Source organism: Drosophila mauritiana, chromosome 2R (genome assembly GCF_004382145.1).
Source record: "Drosophila mauritiana strain mau12 chromosome 2R, ASM438214v1, whole genome shotgun sequence".
Lineage (NCBI taxonomy): Eukaryota > Metazoa > Arthropoda > Insecta > Diptera > Drosophilidae > Drosophila > Drosophila mauritiana.
Window position 1 is genome coordinate 11,385,064 of NC_046668.1, and position 20,940 is coordinate 11,406,003.

General features: G+C 44.5%; 1 protein-coding gene across 1 annotated transcript; it reads right to left on the reverse strand.

Annotated features, from left to right (window-relative positions):
- Positions 1 to 1,760: 1,760 nt before the first annotated feature.
- LOC117135877 (polycomb group protein Psc) lies at positions 1,761 to 16,713 on the reverse strand. Its single transcript, XM_033296421.1, has 5 exons — positions 15,781 to 16,713; positions 13,074 to 13,999; positions 10,219 to 10,309; positions 6,032 to 6,235; positions 1,761 to 5,892 (listed from the first exon to the last, which is right to left on the reverse strand). Exons 2-5 carry the CDS (start codon positions 13,939 to 13,941, stop codon positions 2,253 to 2,255), a joined length of 4,803 nt encoding a protein of 1,600 aa, XP_033152312.1. The 5' UTR covers positions 13,942 to 13,999; positions 15,781 to 16,713; the 3' UTR covers positions 1,761 to 2,252.
- Between the last annotated feature and the right edge of the window lie 4,227 nt (positions 16,714 to 20,940).

A 20,940-nucleotide genomic window follows, 5' to 3' on the forward strand; every position in this document is an offset into this window, starting at 1 on the left:
TTCCATGACGAAGATTCTCAAAGTTTGTGTGAAGAAAGTTCTACAAGATCCAGTTTATGTAGTAATGAAACACATAAGAATATTTTACTTTCCTTAGTAAATTTTGATCCAAAACAAGAAAGCAGTTTACAGAGTAATACAGAATAATTAAAAATTAAAATTAATTTTAAATTAATTAATTAATTTTCTTAATTTGTATTGCAATTTTGTATTACTCTGTAAACTTCAAACCAAAATCAACAAATGCATCATTAGAATCTAAAGAATCTAGATCCTATCATATTTCCAACATCTTCATTTTTATTAGTTTCACATGAAGAACATAGTGTTTTGTATATCATCCCTGTAAACGTTTTTATACCAAGCAATAACTGAATTATTTATAACAAAATGATGTGGTAAGAAGCTAGGCATTGTCCCACTCCTGAATAATAATCATACATTGGGGAACCATCCCGTAAAATTTGTAAATATTTTGTTGTCTGTTTTATTTGTTCACCAGCTCGTTGAAGAAAGTTGTAACTTGGGCAGCAGCACTTGGAATGTAATATTCATTATTATTGTTTCGAATAGCATGTGGGAAAAATCCCACGTGTGGTTACTTTCTACCTAAGGGAAATGCTGAATGTCTAATTGCCACGGTGTTGCCCACTTTCCGCATCTTTGGCGAGTACTCGCCTGGGTCCAAATGATTTATAAATGCTCATTTAATGCGCTAAAAGCCGGCGTATTAAGCTGGTAACTCGTATTCATATGGGCCCCGCCCATTTGGGGCGTTCAGTTCTGTGGCGGAAAATGCGAAAATGAAGCTGGTGGAAATTGGAGGCACATGCGTGCGGTTTGCTCCTTTTTTGCGTGGCGAGAAAAGGTAAACGTTGCGCCCGGGCTTTAATTATTGTAATTGGAGTTTTTGGCTCAAACCGCACAATCGTATAAATTATGGAGGCCAGATGATGATGATACCCCAGATAACTTTCCCTTCTCGGGAATCATATGTTAATTGTTTTCGTAGCAAAGTGGAGCCCGCCTTCCAACGGTTACCACATGCCACCGCATGTGCAACATAAATCTCCTCCTCGGGCCAAGAGCAATTTTCACCTAATCTCAAACCCACTGGAAATATCTCCAGTTCATCCCTTTCATCCCGATGCCTACTACTCTATCTTATCACATTCATTACACGAATTAGGTTCGAGACGTCGTATTGGTTTCCTTTCTTGGATTGGTTTTCTTCGTGAAAATTGCCTAGTTCTGAAATCAGAAACTTTGCAGAAAAGCGGGTGAAAAAATAAGATAAAGGTAAAAGGGCGAGCCAACAACAAAGGCCACAGAATTTCCAATCGTTTTTATTGAATTTTTCGAAACGGCGACAAGAAAATCCAGCCATCCTGCCCGGTCCTTCTGCCCGGTTTCACGGTGTCCGCATCCGTGCTGGCGAGAAACCCAATATAATCTTTACTCCCTTTGTGTCCGATGGTCTGTCGGTCGGTCGAATGTTCAAAATGCTCGGACATTTTTCATTTTAAAGACATTTCGACATTTTTTCCCCGTCGCCAGGCATTCCATTCAGTGGGAATTGGCAGATTAGAAACGCTCGAAACGCAGCGGTCGGTCTGCGGGGAAGGTCGACCTCTGACCTTGGCCAGTTGATTAGCATTGGGATTGGACCAGTCCATTGTCCGACCCGGTATCTCCAACTGTGTGTGTGTGCGTGAGCTAAAGTCATTGGGAATTAGGAAGTGACAGTAAAAGACGTCAACGTTTTTGGCATAAATTAGATTTCTATTTTTCCGCTTGATTTTACATAGAAAAGATTATATAAATGATATCTTACGTCTGCTATTTACACTTAGCATTAGCATCGCTTACGGCTATGAATAAATATAGTTCGTATATCTGCATATATATCGATTCTGAATCGCTGTCTTATCCTCCATTTATTTTTAATACAATTCTTAGATCTAGACATTTGTATATATCATTATATATATTTACAGAGCGTTGGCTCACTACCGAAAGGGGGGCAGCTTACACTCGGCTGGATGGTGTAACATGTTTTTTTGGGTGAGTAGAATCCACCCCCAGGCGCAGGGGTTGGATTCCGTGCCACCGTAATTAGGGCGAGGAATTGGTTCTGGTCGTGGACTCTGCCAAAGCGCCAACGAACGAACGGGTAACGTAAATGAATAACTAAAACAAGGTCTTTAAAAATTAATTAGAGCTACGATCTACGAGGGGCTGGGACGACTCCTTCACTTGCTTTTGGTGGCCGGTGGCAAGGAGGCGGCGGATACTGTTGCTCCATTATTGCCGGTGGCCGCCGTCTGCTGGCGTGCATTCGCTCCACTGCTGCTGTTTCCCTTGGTCTGGGGTGCCGTGGCCGCTGCCGTGAGTTTTCCAGCTGGCAGGGGTGATGTTTTCGGGCTGGCTGCCGGCGGAGTGGCTCCTGGACTGGGCAACGTGACCGTGGGCAGCATGGGCTTATGTTCTCCTTCCGCCGGACCACCTCCTCCGGCCACTGCTGCAGTCTTCAGCTTTTGCAGGTAATCGTTGAAAACCTCGTTTCCGGCGCGCTGCATTCGCGACAACTGCTCCATGAAATATGCCTGCTGGTAGTTGTACATCGCTGGCGTCATGTGACCCATTTGGGCCAGGTTGTACATCATATTCGACTGGTTGGCAGCGGCCGCCTGGGCAGCCTGCGCCGCTTGCGCGGCATGCACCCGTCTCAGGTTCTCCTTGAGGAAGTTGCTCAGGTCCAATTGCCCCGAGGCGACTGCCGCAGCACTGGCGCTGGACGCGATGCTTAGTGGAGCATTCTGGCTGTGCATGACGGGATGGGGCATCATCTTGCCGACTGCCGGCAAGGATGGTGGCGGTGGCGTCGGATTCTTGGACACCTTCTTGACCTGCTGTTGATTCTTCTGGGGTGGACTGGTTTTCTGTTGAGCCGGCTGTCCACCATTGACCAACTTTTGTTGTCCGGTCTGATGGGCAGTGGCTCCGGCATTGGGTGACTTCTTGCTGGGCGGCACCTTCTTGCCAGCGGCTGGATTTTGGAGTGGGTTGAAACCAACGAAGGGCGCCAGTGTAGGCAGCTTGGGTGCCAACTCAGGCATGCCATTCTGGCGGGGCAGAATGGGTCGGAACTTCTTGGCCGCTGGATCGCCATTCTGAGCGCCCCCAGCCGAATTTGCCACTCCTGCAGCTCCTCCCTTGGGCGATTTGTTTTCACTGGCAGTTGGCGAATGACTGCCCATCTGGGCGGCGGTTCGCTTCTCCGGGCTGGGTGTCTTCTTATCCGCCTGCGTTGGTGTGAGCACTGGCTTCAAAGGCGTTACCTTTGCGGCATTGGCAGGTGGTGATGTTTTTGGTGGCGTGATCACACGCGGAGCACTTGGAGGCGGAGGTGTGGCCACTTTGGGTAACTGTGGCGGCGTCATACGCGACACCAAATGCTGCGGCGAAGGAATTGCTTTGGATGGTGGCGGCGGGGGCAACTTTGCGGCTAGATGTCCTGGAACGGTAGCAGGTGGTGACTGTCGTTTCTGAGCCTCCTTGGCAGCCTGCAGCTGATCCTGCGGCTGATCGGGCAGCTTAACAATCTCAATGTAATTGTTGACCGGACTTTTGTGTTTAGGATGCTGGCCGTTATTGGGTGAAGATGAATCTCCATTATCCCGAGAGATGGTGATCGATAGCGAGGAGGGAATATTGATGTTGCACGAGTTGAGCAGAGACTTGACCTTCACCTGCTGCTTTTCGGGCGCATCTTCATTGGGCATATAGATATTGTTATTCACCATGCCATTGCCTCCACTTTGAGAAGCTGAAGATGAACCTCCTCCTTGAGCTGGATTGGTATTTTGATCCGACTTGGTGGGCGGTGAGGGGAACAATCCACCAAGAGATCCACCATTTCCGCCTCCCAACATATTCTGCAGATAGCTCCCAGAGCCTCCGTTACCACTTCCAGAATTTGGAGTTGGTTTCGGTGTATACTTATAGGTGGGCATTGTTGGAATATTGTAGCTGGGCACATACTGCGGCGAACTGGGCGAGTATATCGGCGAGTTTGGCGTGTACATGGGAGTGCGGCAGCCAGGAGGCGCCTCCTTGCCCTTGCACTTACTGGAATTGAACAGCGCCAGATTCAGATAATTGTTCGAACTGTTACCCTTATTGGGCGGCGCTGACATCGGCAAATTGCCCGCCTGCTTTCCAACGTTTTTGTTACCCTGAGATGATGGGGTGGTTGCAGGTAAGGCCGGGGGTCCCATCTTAGTTTCTCCCTTGGGTCCGTACAGATGTGGCTTTTGGGCAGAGTTACTGTTGTTCTCCACTGATCCTCCACCAATCGACTTGATTTCGGTACCAGCATCTTTGAGCAATCGATTGACATCGTTTGGAATATTGGCAAAGGGATTTGGGCGCGAAGCTTTGGGTAAAATGGGCTGATAGCGTTTGGCGATGGGTGTTCGATTACCAGGAGCTGACATCTGCACACCGGCATGATGATGTATCGGCGATGGAGGCGGCGCAAACTGGGCGGAGGGCTGGAGTTTCCGGGGAGCCAACATTGGCGGCTTTGCCGGCGGTGGCATCAGCGGTTTTTCTATCTTTGGAGATGCTGTGCCTTGAGAATTGCCATTGGTGGCGGGCAGGCGTATCTTAAAGTCCACCGTTGGAAGGGGCGGCGATAGTTTTTGCTTCTTGGACACCGCCTTAACTGGTTCCTTGCTCTTTCTCTTCGAAGATGCAATGGATTTGGGAGGCATACAGCTGGGCGGCTTCATAAGTATACTGTCGTCCAGGTTGTTACCCTTTGATTTAGGTGAAGCGGACTGTTGCACTGAAGGCGAAGGCGGGGTGATGGCTCTGTTGTTTAACGTCCTTTCCGGTGATTCAACTTTCACCTTGATGGGTTTCAGAGCAAACGACTTGAGGAACTCCGACTTGGGATCCTCTGAGAAAGCTCCGCTGGTTACTCTTGGACTCAGGGTGCTCACGCCGCTTGGACTCATGATGCGCTCCGTGCGAATGGTCAAAGGAGGAACCGTCAGCGGGCTGGGACTCTTACGCTTGCGCTCTCCACTTGAAGAGGAACTGGAGCTGCTCGACGATTTGGGACTTCCGTCTTTGTCCTTCTTCTTCGACCGTGACTCCTTCTCGGGCTTAAGGGGTTTAACAATCTCTCTGCGCTCGGGATCGGACATATCGATAATGGTGACACTGTTCTGCTTGGACAGATCGATCTTCAGCTTGATATTGGGCTCCGAGGGTGACGAAACGGGAGTGGAGGGCGAACTCTTCGATTTGGAGCTCAGCTGTGGAGAGTGACTCTTTTCACGCTTATCCAGCATATTTCGGTTGATCACCAGCTTCAGTGTCTCTGTCGGGGATGTGGTTGCCACATCTTTGATCACATCTTTCACGATTTCCCTAGTGCTCTCCTGCTCCTCCACTTTAATGGAAGCTTCGGCTTTTTGGTCCTCGGGCAGGGACATAGGTTCCACCTTCGAAGACGCGGCTTCAACTGCCTGCTGTTGCTCTTGATTCTCCCTCTCCTGCTTCTCCAGTGTCAGTGGCAGCACTCGACGAGGAGCCGGCTTCACCAGCGGCTGGGGCGACTCATAAACACGGTAGTAAAACCGCATGGGTGCATCCCGTTTCCACGTGTAGATGTAGGCGATGTCCATTAGCGTGTAGTAGTCGAGCAGAACGATTGTCTTGACCTTGTACATAATGTCGATACTAAAACGCTGGGCATCAATCTCAAATTTGTCGTAGACGAACTTCTTCAAGTGACTCACACGGCACATGGCCGGGCATTGAAGGTACCGCGGACGCAGTGTGTCCACCAACTCAGACTCGGAATCGTTTTTCAGTTCCCTAGGGAAGAAAACAAAGGGAAGAAAGAAGTGAGCCTCAGATTAATATAGTGCAAAGGAATGGTCACAGGTTTAGTTGGCTTATACAGGGGTTAGTTTTCAAACATTTAAATTGTGTTTTATAACCATATGGTACATACCCCAATTCGGCGTACTCTAGCGACAGCGACATATCATCCGAGGGACTGAAGATCAGATGCTCCGTATCATCGCCTCGCTGCTCGGGCGTGGCCAAAGCTGCCTCCTCGGGACGATCCTTGTAGAAGGCCCTTTTGCGCATCAGTTCCCGCTCGTAAAGGCCCGGCACGAGCTTGTACACTATCGCCTGGAGCGTGGTGTCCGATCTGGAAAGGAAGAAGACGAGCAACGGATGGATTAGGTTTAGGTATATATATATATATAGCTAAGGGTTTGGGTTTGGGGTAACTGTAACTGCGTGCATGCCCAGTGAGATGGAACGCAGACAAAGGCGAGCGGGAAATGGGAAAAGTCACCGTGGATGAGGACACACAGAAGCCAAAGAGTCGGGGACAGGACTTGCAACTTCCTTGGCGCGGAAATGAGGCACACAAAGCGCACGAGTGAAAGGGACGGGAATAGAGCAGTCTGTACAAATTAGGCGGCAGATGCAATTTTCTATTGCTTCAATGGCACGCAACAAACACAAAAAGCGGACAAAAAATAAGGGAAGTGAAGGGACGGGACGGTACTATGTATTCCTTGGCATGCGCTGGTGACGACGGTAGATGGTCGATGTAGTGATAGTGGTGGTGCTGTGGTGGTGGTTTCCCCCAGATACTCACACACACACACTCACACAGCAGCGAACTGAGACAGGAACCGAGCAACTCTGGCCCTAAGACGTCTTTAAAAACATCTACGGCCCCGGGCAGCCAGGCGCTCACTTCAATCATTTCAACCAAAATAACGCAAGACGCAGACCGAAAAAGGTCTTGAATAGAACCGAGGAAGATGAAAGAATATAGGGAGGGGGATGGGGTAAAGACCAAAGCATCGGAGACTCGGGATCTGAAAATGGCACGACGGCGGCTCCCATTTACATAACCCGGGGCCATAAATTTATCGATCATTGCCGAGTGTGCCAAGGGGTTATCTCTAATCGATCTAGTCAGGAGTATCCTTTCACGACCATATTAATTTACCCACCAAATGAGAGATGAGCGATAAGGAGGACAACCTATATAACCTATAACATGTAATTCAAATTATCTAGTTATGTGGAGCAGTACTAGTTATTTATGTACTTATATACGAACTAGTATTGTTATTTTGTACGGAATGATGATTATTTTCGATAACGATAATTTAATGTTTACATAGAATTATGCGCCTTAAGATTATATTAATAATAATATTATTATAATAATATTTATAGTAAAGAACATTCGTCTGATATACCTTTATAAAGTTATAAAGAACTTTAAACCTATTATCCCTAAGCAATTATAGCTTAAGCCGCATAAAACAAAAAAAAAATACGTTATATAACAATCCGATCATTCTAAGTAGACTTTTGCTCGCTTTCTACTTAGCTGCCACTTTTGGACGCCAGTTGCAAGGAAAGAAGGAACTCTCCTTCTCTGGATTAAAAAAAAGGAAGAAAGAAAAAAAGGAATCCAACAGGAGCCAGACTGTTTGGCATTCGCTCTTTCTCCCTCGCGCGCCTGTCACTCAATTGTTGTTGTTGTAGCTGCTATTATCATGGTAGTTCCTGGTTTCTTGGCCCTTTTGTTGTTGTCAGCTGCTGCCAGTCGTCGTCGCTTTTTGGCCGACGGCAAATTCGAGCCATCGCCAGGCAAGACACGCCCGTTAATTATCTCGGCCGCACTTGGATTTGTTTTCATTCGGTTTTCTTGGAACTGCGTGTCGCTGCAGTTTCGTGCTCTCTTCTCTTCTCTTCTCCTGGCTTTTTTGCAGGGTATTTATCAGTTGATTTGGGGGGGGCCATAAAGCCATAAGAACATGGCCGGTCGGCCCCTGACACACATACAAAAGAGCTGTAGCTGTTGAAACTTTCAGAGTTCCCGAGTTCAGTTTAGTGGACTTCATTTCATTTCATTTTGTTTTTCTTTTATTTAGTTCTTCTCTTTTTTTTTTTGGCAGCGCTTTTATTTTGTGTTTACCTTTGTAAAGACAAACTGAGCCCCGTTTTCTTTTGTGATCCCGCTGCTGTGCCTTCATCTTCTCCTTCCCCCGCCTTCGCCTGGCCTGTTCCCTCGACTCCCCTGACTCCCCTTCATTCGGCGGGTTAAACAATAAACTTTTGCAATAAATTTAATTGGAGACTCGAGACTTCCACTACAATACTACTAAAAATTCATGGAAAACATGGCCAGCGGCGTACAATGGGCACTTGTTTGTAGAATCCACCAAAATCCCCGCTATATCTTCACAACTATATCTACACGGTGAGAAAAAAAAAGGCCAACAGGTAAACGTGATCCCCAAATCGAACTGCGTGGATTCTTATAATTCTCGGTATGAGATTGTTTATCTAACTTCTATTTAAAGAGCTCCAAAGAGATACAAAGCAATTTGAATGCAACATTTTTTTTTAATGAAATCAAAAGTATTTTAATTTTAAGCTGACTAATAAATAATACCCAATTAAGTTTCAGTACAAAATATTGATTTAATCGATTTCGTTTACAATCCGTAGTTTTGGGAAAGTTGTTTCTCAACTTTATGTTGGGCTATTATGCAAGTTCGACGCTATGTATATACACAAATGGCTTATTATTTTATCGCCGTGTAACCGGCTCCAATCCATAGCTCACCACTTCACACCATTTGGCCAGCAATGGCAGCGGTGGCAGCAGCAGCCCAAAAAGGTTCGTTCATTCATTCATTCACCTGCTCTTCATTTACTCAGACCTCTTCTGCCCACGATAACGCCGCTCTTTGAATTTGTATTCATTATCTCTTTGTGTGTGCCAGCGATTACAACGTGCCACTTGAACTGTGGATGGGGGCAGAGCAGGTGGGCAGGCGGGGGATGCAAGGGGAGCGCCAGCGGGTGGTTTTCTATACAGACTCCCATTAAAGTTGTTGGTTGGGGAGGGGAGGGGAGTGGGCCCAAGGCTTAAATAGATATACTATTCGCTGGTTCAGCTCCTCGGCTCGGAACATGAAACGTGTTTTTCATTACGCCCAGCGAAATGGAATGGAATGAATTGAAACGTGCCAGACGAGACAGTTGGAGATTCCCGAAAATGCTTGGGCTGCGTCAAATAAAGTTAACCACAGGCGAAAACTTTACTGCAAAAAGGTGGAAAAGAAAAGGAGAGCGCACAGGCAGGCATTTTCTTGGCCCAATCTCGCTGGCAGCACAGCACACTTAGGCCAAAGGTTTTTGATCAAGTTTACCGCCCCCACTCCCCCACCACTCGCAATTTGGCAGAGGAAAAACCACTGATACCGTCACCGCTCACCCACCGAAAATGCCAAAAGTTGTGCGGTCCAAGAAGAAACATTTAAGAAGAAACTACTCCGGTCCAGGAGTTCGTCGCTTCCCCCTGGGGAAAATCAATCTCGCAGCTATAAGCTACATGGCCCGTAACCGTGCTTGTGGGCGGGAAAGTTGACGGAAAAGCGGTAAAATGAAAGGAGCTAATCTTGTACTGATTTTCTGATTATATTAGTCAGCAGACAGCAACTCCTCGCACACAATGCGTTTGCAGAGACACCTTCTATAGAATAAAGACGTCATTCACAATTGCCCCTTTGACACCGCACAAAAGTGGGATTAAGTGGAGTTTAGGACCAGGCTAATTCCTCTTTTATTTGCCAAGGAAGTGAAATCATGTCGAAATCTACCTGCATACTAACTGAAGTGGAGTACTTTCAGGTTTAATTTATCACCATTTTTCTGTTAACTGGTTATGAAACAAGTTATAAAGCAGGCAAACTGATTAATGAACGCAGCATAAACCCATTTCGTCCTTTGACATCTTTGCAACGCATAAAATATTGAGCAGACCCATTTCGCTAAGAACTTGAATAATTTACTTATCTCTCTTTTATCAGCCATCGCCGCTGTTCCCATTAAAGATCCATCTGGGCTTGTCAGAATGGCTGGCTGGTTGGCAGCAGCTACCACTTACTTTCAGCCAGACAGCGACGAATCGCAATCTCAAGCACCTTTGCAGCACCCCCTCCCTGCAGCCCACGACCTTGCATTATGTATCTATCATCTAATCGCCTGTTGTCAAAGACAGACGATTGCGTTGAGCATCCATTCAGATACAGATACATAGCTACAGCTACTAGAGATATATTTTTGTAAAGAGCCCTCTCGCATACTCACTTGATGTTCGGCTTGGCGTTGTTGATGACCATCTCGCAGCGCGGGCAGAATCGCTCCTTTCGCAGGTGATTAATGAGGCAACTGTGGCAGACTGAAAAGAGTGCGCAAAAGACGAGTATAAATTAGAGGGCTTTGGTATGCGAAATAGGCAAATAACGATGCACACGGCATTCGAAATAAGTAAACTCAACAGATTTCGATGATTCGATTGATGTAAAACCATTCCTGTTATCCAACCAAGCCAGGCAACCACCCCGCATAAAATGGAACGGAAACGCAATCAAACCCAACAGAAGGGCAAAAAAAAACACACACAAACAGGCGAAAGACTAAGGACGAAGGACGAAGGACGAAGCACCAGGCAAGGGGCAAAGCATTAAACATGGAAATACAACCTTCAAGGCAAAGTGAGTGCCGTGCTGCAAAAAAGTTGTTTTGACTTTAATGTCAATGGCAGTGTCTGTCTCTTCCTCCGTGTCTGCGTAGCTCCATCTCCATCTCCACGCCACATCCACGGCCAGTTTTCCCCAGTTTCCCCCTGGATATATCCTGCCCGCTACAACTGTCACCCAGCAGCAGACCATGGCGATTCCCAGTGGGTGGGGCTCTGCATAAAGCAGGAGGCGAAGGATAGGATAGTCGTCCACTGGGGGTCGCAGCACCGTCAGTCAGTCCAAGCTGGCCCGCCGCCTGTTACGCTTGTCCGTCAGTTTTGGTCCAATGCCGAAATAATAATAATGAAAAAAACACGCACACACCCAGCGAAATACAAGGAAAAATTCGCACTGAGCGGAAAAAAAATATAAAGCAGGCGGTTTAGTGGGGCGTCAGTTGGGCGCTTTTGGGGCGGTGGCGTGTGCAAGCTAGCAAAAGGAAAAAAAAATGGTTTTACTGCCCGCCAAATGGCCTCGAATGGGGAGAGCAACGGCAGCCAGCTTTCTGCAAGAGTTGCAGCAGCATCGGTGCACTGAGCGAAACAACTAGGTCCTAACAAATCAACTTACTGCAACCGTGTCTCATTAAAAACTCAACCAAACTAAACTTGGGTAGAATAACAGCAAGTATCTGGATAATAAGTATAATAATATATATAATATATATTTTAAAGATTTATATTATTTATACACTATACCAAAAACTCTACTAACTGAGCACTTCCAACTTTGTAACTTTGTTTTTTATCTTAATTTCTTCTACTATCATAATAGTATACACTCTTATATACCCAAACAAAATCTACAATTTTAGCTTGCTTTGTGTTTACAAATTTCTCGCAGTGCACCCTGCACAGGCAGCTGTTGCTACTACAGTCCGGTTTTCGGTTTGGTTTGGTTGGCTCTGCTTGCTCTGCGTTGCCTTTGCTTTTGGTTTCGGCGTTGGTTTGCTTTTGCTTTGGCCTGGGTCCCAGTGCCCAGGTCCGGTCAGCAGTAAACAGTCCACCGACTGTCCACTCTGTGCCCACTGTCCACCGTCCAGTGTCCGGTGTCCCCACTTCGCATCGGTTTGTTTTGGTTCGGTTCGTTTGACAGTTAGATGGGACTCCCGGGTGCTCTACATACGTAAGCATGTATATCTGTGCGTCCCTGCCGGCCAACAGATTTAAATGAGCCTGACCAAATGTATCCAGTGTCCATTATCAACACATTGGTTGCCAGATTTACGGACGGCCAACAGAGTTTGGCAAGAAAACAAAAAAAAAAGAAGCGGCTGAATGGAAGATTAACCTTACGCTGCAAAAGGGGGAACTTTTAATATCTGAACGGAATGGAGAACCGAACGGCTGTTGATGAATGGCCCCATTCGCTAGTTTTATGGCGTTTAGTCCCCCGCCTGAATGCTAATGTTGTGTTAATATCTGTGTCGTTGATAACGCATCCGGGGTTTTTAGCAGCGCTGCCAGGGACAGGATCATCTCTTGCCCGCCACCTCGAACAGTTTCTCAATCAATCGAGCTAAGTACTTTCGAGGCCGGGACCATTAATGTGCCCACAAACTTATCGCCCGGCAACATCTGCGTGTCGTCTGTGTTCCTGCTCCGAACCGCCCAACCCTCGTGCTACTACTCCTCCTCCTGCTGCTCCTTTCTGCAGCTCCTGCTCCTCGCCCTGGCGAAATTCTCCGCCCCTCGAAGCAAACATAACTCATCGCGTCTAGGCAATTTTGCAGAACATCTAGACATTTGAGTATGGGTATTGGAAATGGAATTTGGCGGGGATGGTGGGTGCCCTTAGTCGGCAGTTGGCATAATAATTAAGCCACAGCGATTACTAGCTGCAACTTTTCCCAATCCCTGGACATTGGCCGACGGTTTTATGGGATAAAATCTAAATACCCCAAATTCTAATTACTCTGAGCTACAAATATACCGAACCTAATCGCATTAGATATTCTTGTAGCTCTCGTTTTTAATATCTTGATGAAAAAAGTTTGTATCTGAATTTATGTAAACTTGTTGGGGAACTTTTAAAATGTTCTTTCAACGGAAAGTAATTCTTTCGCTTTAGATGGTAACCATTTAAAGTGAATCTAAACGAATTTAACCATTTAGGAATTTCTTCTTTTAACTTACTCCCACATTGATTAACTTGTAATGGTTTTCAGCAAGCAGAATCGGACAAGTTTTCAAAAGGCTCTTAAAGTTTCCGTTTGAAACTGCTCAAGTGTAAGGAATTCCCAGGCCAAGAATAGCGCATTCATTCATTCCATTAACAGGGTAGTTTGAATTAGAACCATTAGAAGTTCACAAAAAAATCTGTATCTGTATCTCCTGGCCACTCAAAGGTTATTGACTTGTGCAAGTCCGCATCGCAAATAGAATACAATTTGATGAAGTTCATCGGCGGAAGGATACTTACAGGAGTGCAGACACTCGACGATGGTGGTGGCATTGATCAGATATCCCTGGCACAGGTGACAGATGATGTGCGGATTGACGGCCGTTAGAAGGACGGGGCGTGGCCTTGAAGTTGTGGCCAAATCGGAAGTCGTTGTCGCCGTTGAAGACGCAGCTGCCGATGCCGCCGCCGCCACCGCTCCCGTTGGGTCCTCCTCCGACTTCTCCTCGTCGGCGGAGGCGCCACCATTGCTGCTGGCGTCCTCTGAAGTGGCTCTCCTTGTCGTCGACCACGAGGACAATGATGAGGAGGAGGATGACGAGGAGGAGGATGACGATGAGGAGGAGGCCTCAACGGATTCGACAGCCGGAGGCGTGGATTCCTTCTTGATGCCGTTTTCTAATATTGTTTTTGCTGCTTTGCCGGTGGCAAGTGTTGCTGTTGTTGTTGTTGTTGCTGCTGCTAACGCTGCATTCGCCGTAGTTGCTAATGTGTTTTCACTTTTTACTTTAATGCTGCAGGCAGCAAAAAGTTGCTGCTTCAGTTGCTGTTGCTTTTGCATTTTATCAGCATTAGTTGTTGCCTCTGCTGCTGCTGCTGTTGTTGTTGTCGTCGTCGTTGGTGTTGGTGTTGTTGTTGTTGTTTTCTGAGACTGAGACAAAGCCAGCTTTTTGCTCGAATTGTTGCCACTGCTATTTGCATTGCTGACAACGCTTTTAGCCGCCTTACTCGTTGCCGTTGTCGTTGTTGTTTTCGCCAACGTTGACAACTGCGACTTTTGTTGTGTGTGAGCCATTGTTGTTGTTGCTGTTGCTTCTGGTGTTGCTTCTGCTGTTTGCTTTGTTGTTGCTGCTGCCGGCTGTATTGCTTTCGATTCTGGCGTCATCATAGTAATAATACACTCTCGCCGCTAAAAATTCGCTTTTGTTTTTCGCACAAGCGTCAATCTGCAAAATAGATAATGCCAAAAGTTGAAATTAAATGCGAATAAAGGAGCGCATGGAAATGTGAAATGGAAAATGAAAATCGACTTGAGAAGAGAGCGTGCTGAAGATTATAAATAAATCAGCCGCTGAGCCGCAGAAAGCAATAAGCTGAAGCTATATCGGTAAAGCCTCGTTGGTGCGCGAAGAAGCTTAAAGCTCCACTCGCCCCTCGCTGTTTACGAAAGAATAATGGAGGCAAGGGAAATATACATTTTCTGGGAAAACTGGTCGAGTTAATGAACTCGGTGGGATCGTATTTTTCCTCGCTGCAATCTCCTCTTTTGCATCATTCTTCGTGAATCAGCTTTAATATAGTTGAAATGGTGATAAAGTTTTTACAGTGATCGTCATAAGAGATCTATTCAGAAAATATAATTGATCAAGCATAAGAAATTATGAACTAACATAAACAAATATGTTGTGGTATGAACACCGGAACTTAAAGATCATTTAACTTTTGGAGTTTTTGGTGAATATGCTTTAATTTGTTAGAAAAGGCTTTAGCCCAAAGAAATCAAAATGCATTTAACTCAGACATGATGTACCGAATTAAAGCTTGTGGGACTTGAGCAGTAGACAGAAAGGAGTCGCAATCTGGCAGCTATTATTTGCAATCAGTCGATGGATGTGGGGGCCCTCGATAATGGATGTTGTAGTTGCCATGGGAATGCCTACGTCGAATATATTGAAATGCACAGCACTCGGGGGAGCAAAAGAGGGGGGAACAGAGTTGCACAGGGGTGCTTTGTTTTATTACGGATGGAAGGGTGGAGGGGGTAGAGTGAAGAGTGCCGAGTGGAGTTTTAACCAGATGCCAAGTACATCAAAAGTGGGGGGCGGAGCTGTGTGGGCGTCGAACAAAATGTGTATTTCAAACAACTTCAAGTTGTTTTTGCATCAACGCGCCAGTAAAAAGTCAAGGTACATACGGTAAACTTTTCGGAAAAACTTTTCCAGCTCCGGGGGCACACAGAATATGGAAAATATATTTGTGTACAGAAAATATGGCAATGGAATATGAATGACTGTATATGCGAGAGGGCGCAAAGAAATTGCCAGCAGGCCTCTTTAAATCCTTTTTACATCACTTTTAAGTGCTGTGCGAAAAGAGGAACCCTTCTGTTGGCCCCTTCCCTTCTTATTTTACCGAACCCATTCCATTGCCGTGTTTAAAGTCTCAGGGATTCTCGCGCGCGCAAAAAATGTGAGTGAGTACCAACATGAAAAGGATAATAAAAAAAAGCAGCGGAATTTCTCATTTGTGTGTGGTGTGCGTGTGTTTATGTGCTCGCGTACGTTTGTGTGTGTGGGTAGGGATGCGAAGGGATGTTGAAAGAAGGGAAACGCGAGACTGTGACAGTGAACAGAAAAAACAACAAGCCAACGAAAATTCGGAGAATGCAGAACCGAGACTGCGGCTTTATCTCCTCTTTCACAAGCACGCACACACACACACACTCGCATATTACTTTCATTCAAAGAAACAAGTACATAAGCATAAAACAAAAAACGTTGCTAAATGAAAAAGAAGTAAAAAAAATCAGTCACACACGCTCATATTCTCATGCTCCCCTTTTTCAATTGCCGTGTGTCCAATCGAAATTCTCACTTGCTGGGACAAAAGGAGAAAGAGAGAGAGAGGGGGTCGTAAAGAGAAAACAGAAAGAGGGGCTATGGTGGGGGGGGGGATGAGCGCAACAGCTGCCGGTCGAGAGCAGTGTTGATTAACGCCAATCATGTACCTTTGTATCCAATCTTTAATCCACTAATAATCCAGCCAGTTAATTGGCATCGCGGTGGTCGCCTTGTATACATAAATAATCCAATGGCAAGAGGAATAATCCAAGTAAATAATCCACACTTGAGTTTTGAGTCAGCGTTTCTGCTTCCCCTTCTTCACTATGCTCCACTTCACTTTTATTTTATTTTATTTTCCTTCTACTTCTTCACTTCGCCTGACATTCAAACCACACCAACACGCGCTGGCACTTTCGGCTGCTCTGCTTTCGCGGGCACCTTTATTGTGTATTATGCTTTGCTCTATGTTTTCTGCCCACACACACACACACAAACGCGCGCGACGTACATAAGCCAGCAGACGTAGTTGTAGTTGTGCTTGTTGTTGTTGCTGCTACGGCATTTGTCACACAAAGGAAATTGACTTCAGATTGCTTTTTTATTATTATTATTATTTTGTAACTGAAGCTTTGAGCTCTGGTTGTAATATAAACACATGTTTCTTGTTTCGTTATTTATAGTGGTCGCTTCACTCTGTTTGGATAGCGATAAAGCAGGAGTATCGAAACAACCGACCGCACACGTCCGTTCGCTTTGAGAGTTTTTGTTCGACTAACGACCACGCTGCCTTTCGTTTATGTACTGCTGCGTTGCCCGCTATTTACTCTCTCTCGCATACACACACTTATATACCAGGCCAAAGACAGGTAGCCAACTGCTCTGGGCGAGTATCTTTGTTTTCTTTTTCGTCGCTCGCACACGGATTGTCTGTCTCGCTCCCGCAGGCCTCTCACTGGACAACTTGTCAGCTATCTCTCTCGCTCGCGCACTCGGCTCTTTTGTTGTTCTCGTTGCGGGGCGTCGTCGCTCTCGCTCGGTCTCTCTCGTTCGATCTGTAATCTTTCCGCACAGCGTCGGCGAACCGCTCTCGTTGAATGTTGGTGTTGCACTGAAGCACACGCTCTTCGCTGACTCTGTTTTTCGGTCGCCACATCGTCGGTTGCTGCCGCTGCCTGCGTCGACGCCGACATCGACGTCGTCGTTTGGCTCTTTTCTTTTGCTTTGCCAGCCGTTTCTTTGTTCGTTTCTGTATATACAAGCGGAAAATGTAAGAGGGAGGGGGATAGAGAACAAAGGGCTGCACATAAATGGCAGAGGTTTTATAACTCTTACGGGCTCTTATCCATCTGCAAACACTTCGAAATACATAAGACCATGTGCAATCAAGGTAGAATGAGTGCCTATGTAATCGCAACTTGCAATTTCCGTCAGCAGAACTCGCATATTTGCACGTAGGCGTACGTCTATATCTGCACCCCTCTCGCTCTCACGCTATTTAATGCCTCCAAATTGGAAATGCTTTTTGCTTCTTTTCCCTTCGCCTTTTCCTTTTTGCCCCCCACAGAAGTGGCAGCAACAGCAACAACCACAATGGGAGCGCGAAAGAGCTCTCCAATCAGTGGCAGCCAACAACAATAAAAGCAGCAACTTCGTTTCCGTCTTGGCGAATTAACCGTTAGACTGCTCTACGTAACGTAACAATGCAGATCTAACGGATAATTTGCGAGCGAAGGAACCGTACCATGACGATACTTTCCATGCAAATTTACACCATTATTATCATTGCCGTGGGAGTAAAGAGTTTATTCTGCATATTTTTATTTATAATGATCCTATCCTCTAAATAGTAGCGTACTCACCCAATATTATTCTTCGAAGCTCGCAGATTAAAAAGTCAATAGGGTTTTTCTTTCATTTTTATTGCAGGAAAACTTGCTTTTAAAAGGCAACTATTTTTTGATAATTTTCCATTCTATTATAATACTTTTATTGATTGTTTTGGCCACAGTAAAATGTTTGATATAAGGCTATTTTAAATTAATATTTTATTCTGTTTCACACAAAGCCAATTTTCAGTTATTTATCTCTAACTCAACCACTGTTTATACTAGTCTTATAAAACTAACAAATGTTTCTAACAGTTTCATCTCAAACAAATCAATAAAGATTGATTTTTATTCTCATAGAAAAAGTAGTAATCTTAGAATATATTTAAAGTGTAAAGCCACAAATATCTATTTATAGTTTGATAAGTAAGTAAACAACCCTACAAGCCAAACAACTACAGTTATCATTGAAAATGAAACATTTAAAAGTAACTATGTATATTTTTGGTGATTTCAACCATCGAGACGTTAAAATTTAAACCATCAATTAAATGGGCATGTATTTGTACATACATATGTACAAAAAAAAAGTAAATAAAGAATTGGGTTGTTTCGAAATTTGTTTTAGGTACATGTAACTACAAAATTGTTTTAACGATCGACCTTATGTCGAAAGCTTGCATTTGATTGAAAAGGTGCTTTTTGGTCTATTTTTAGTCTTTTGTATGAAACTTCTAGACAAAATATGCACCCAAGAAGAATTGCATTTGCTTGAATCAACCAACTATTACGGTATCATAATAGTATTGCATTTTGTTATCGAAGTTCCAATAAATTTGAATTTTATTTCATCTGTGTATTTTATTCATGTTGCTCAGTTCTAAGCGGTGTTTTAGGCAGGGATTGTTTTTTTTTATTTTTGCAAACAATTTCACAATTGCAATATATTGTAATCACTCCCGTAAACACTTTCGCACACAGTTTTCACCGTCCAAGGAAAATTCCAGTGTTACCGGGGCCTCCAAAGGCATTTGATTCAATATTTCTGGATCACAATAATAAACTTATTACTTCTGTCACGAAATAAAGGATTCAATGAACATTTACCTTTCAGTAAAGAACTTAATATATAATTGGGTAAAGTTCTTAATACAATAGTACTAAATACACCGTTTGTTTTGGGTATATATGTACATACATATATAGATTTTGTATATGTATGTATATACCATATATATAAACATTATCAGGAAAAAACAAAAACTGTTCTTTTCAGGAGCTTTGATTATTTTGTATGAGTCATGCAAAGCGATAAGTTTGTCAGCTTATGAATCAGAAAACGTGAAATATTGTTTTTGAATGAGTAATACTTTTAGAGGATACTTTTTGCGTTTGCAAAGATCAGGAATAGCTGTAACTAAATATGAGCACACTATAAATGTTTGTGAATTATTAAATAATACATCTAAATAAAATGGTTTTAAAGTGCAGGACCTAAACCAACTAATTTAAACATGATGTCAGACCCTCTAAAGACCAAAAAGATTTACGCGTAATTTCTAAAATGAAAAGTTTGTTTTTCCACGGAATATAATAAAGTTTCTCTAATGGATTATGTGGGCAGATTACAGTTTCTTTTAATTATAACTCGGTAGTAAATTACAATGTATCCTAGCTAAAAGCTTGGGAAATTCAGAGTAGAATCGATATTATATAATTAAAAGGTACTTTTCCTTCTAACACTGGTCGTTAAATCCAATTAGGCGATCCTTCAGTTACCTCCCTTTGACCATTCGCATTGGGAGGGTGAAGCATTCGGACTCCCCGTGGATTTTTATTACGTGTATTGAATATCCCGCTTTTTTGCCCAATTTCTCCGACTCCATCCGCATCAGAGGAGTATCAATTCCATTCGCCAGAGACTCCCCGTTTCTCTGGGCAATTAGAACCACTCATACTGACGCTAATCCTCGAGTGGAATCTTCCAGCGTGTGCCGGACACCGGGCCACTGTGGGTATAAATGTATCCGAACTTTGGATACCCGGAGTAGATTGGCCTCCCATGCGGACGCCATCTTAAGTCGGCCGTCATCGGCGGCTGATTGAGCTCATCCTGTCCACTGGACACTGGTCTCTGCCACTCCAGCAGGCAGGGACGTAAATTATTGATTGGCTTTAATGCCTGGCAATAGATTGCCCCAACTGGTTTTAACAGCTTAATTGAGACCCCATGAAGCAATAAATGCGATAAAGCGACGGACTTGCACTCGGATTCCGACTTGGAGTCGAAGTCGTGGCAGCTAGGGCAGGAGAAACTACAGTCCAGCTCGCAAGTGGACAAACTATTCGTAACCCGCAAGAGAAAGGTTATGCAAAGCAGATTTATAAACATATGTTACTAAACCACTTAGTATAAACCTAGGGTTTTATATTCAATCGGGATCGATTGTTTTTGTTTTTTTTACAAAATGTTGAATGTTTTATAGGATTCGAACTATTACCTAAAACATATCGATGATAGGAATAAAATATGGTTTCATAAAATATTTACCCTGAAACCCTAACCCTAACCCAGAAACCCTAAACATGGATCATATGTTTAAAATTTCGTAAAAAATTCGTAATGAAATAAGGTTGAGATGCATATAATGTTATAGATAGGACACAATAAGGTTCTTCTACAGAAGGACAATTACAGCAACCTTTATAATTATCTAATATAAGGAGATCTATTGTGATAAGTCGTATTCCAGTTAAGAATCCAAGAAAGCAAATAAAAACCAGTTGTGTGACACTCTTTCGCTTTGGAGGAGATCTATCTCCTTAGATCCCTAGGTTTGGACCTATCGAGGCATCACTGTAGTCTTGAGCCGCTCAGTGAAAAGACGATGGAGCCAAGCCAAAGTCGTGTCCACAGCGGCAATAACAACAACAACCTAAACGTAGCGAATGCAAGAGAGACTACAACAACAATAGGATTGAGGCAACAACAGTAACTCCGGTAGCAGCATCCCAAGTGAATGGGGGGCATTTAAGTTTAATTTGTGTGCCGCCGACGTCGCCACTCGTTCGCTTCCCTCTCTCTCAATCGTGCTTACTCCCTCTCTCTGCTTTAGGTCCTCCTTCCCTCCTCTTTCTTAAACGAAGCGCACATAGCAGAAATCCCAATCCCCACAAGCATTTGAGATTCGTATTCGTTGTTGTTGTCGTGCATTCAGGGCGCATGCCGAAAGCAAAAGCAACAACTCGTACTCATGTATGTGGATTGTACATACATACATACGAATGTGCCAGTTGAGTTTTCCCAATACGCACTGCTCTGACGTCACGAGCATCAACAGCAGGAGCAACAGCAACAGCATCGTCATAATCACCATGTTCATCATCGCAATCACCACAAAAGCAAAAGCAACGCAACAGCAGATGTTTATGTGCCAACGGTAGAGTGTGCGCTTGTGTGTGCGTCGGAGAGTATGTGTGTGAAAAGGTGCATCTGTG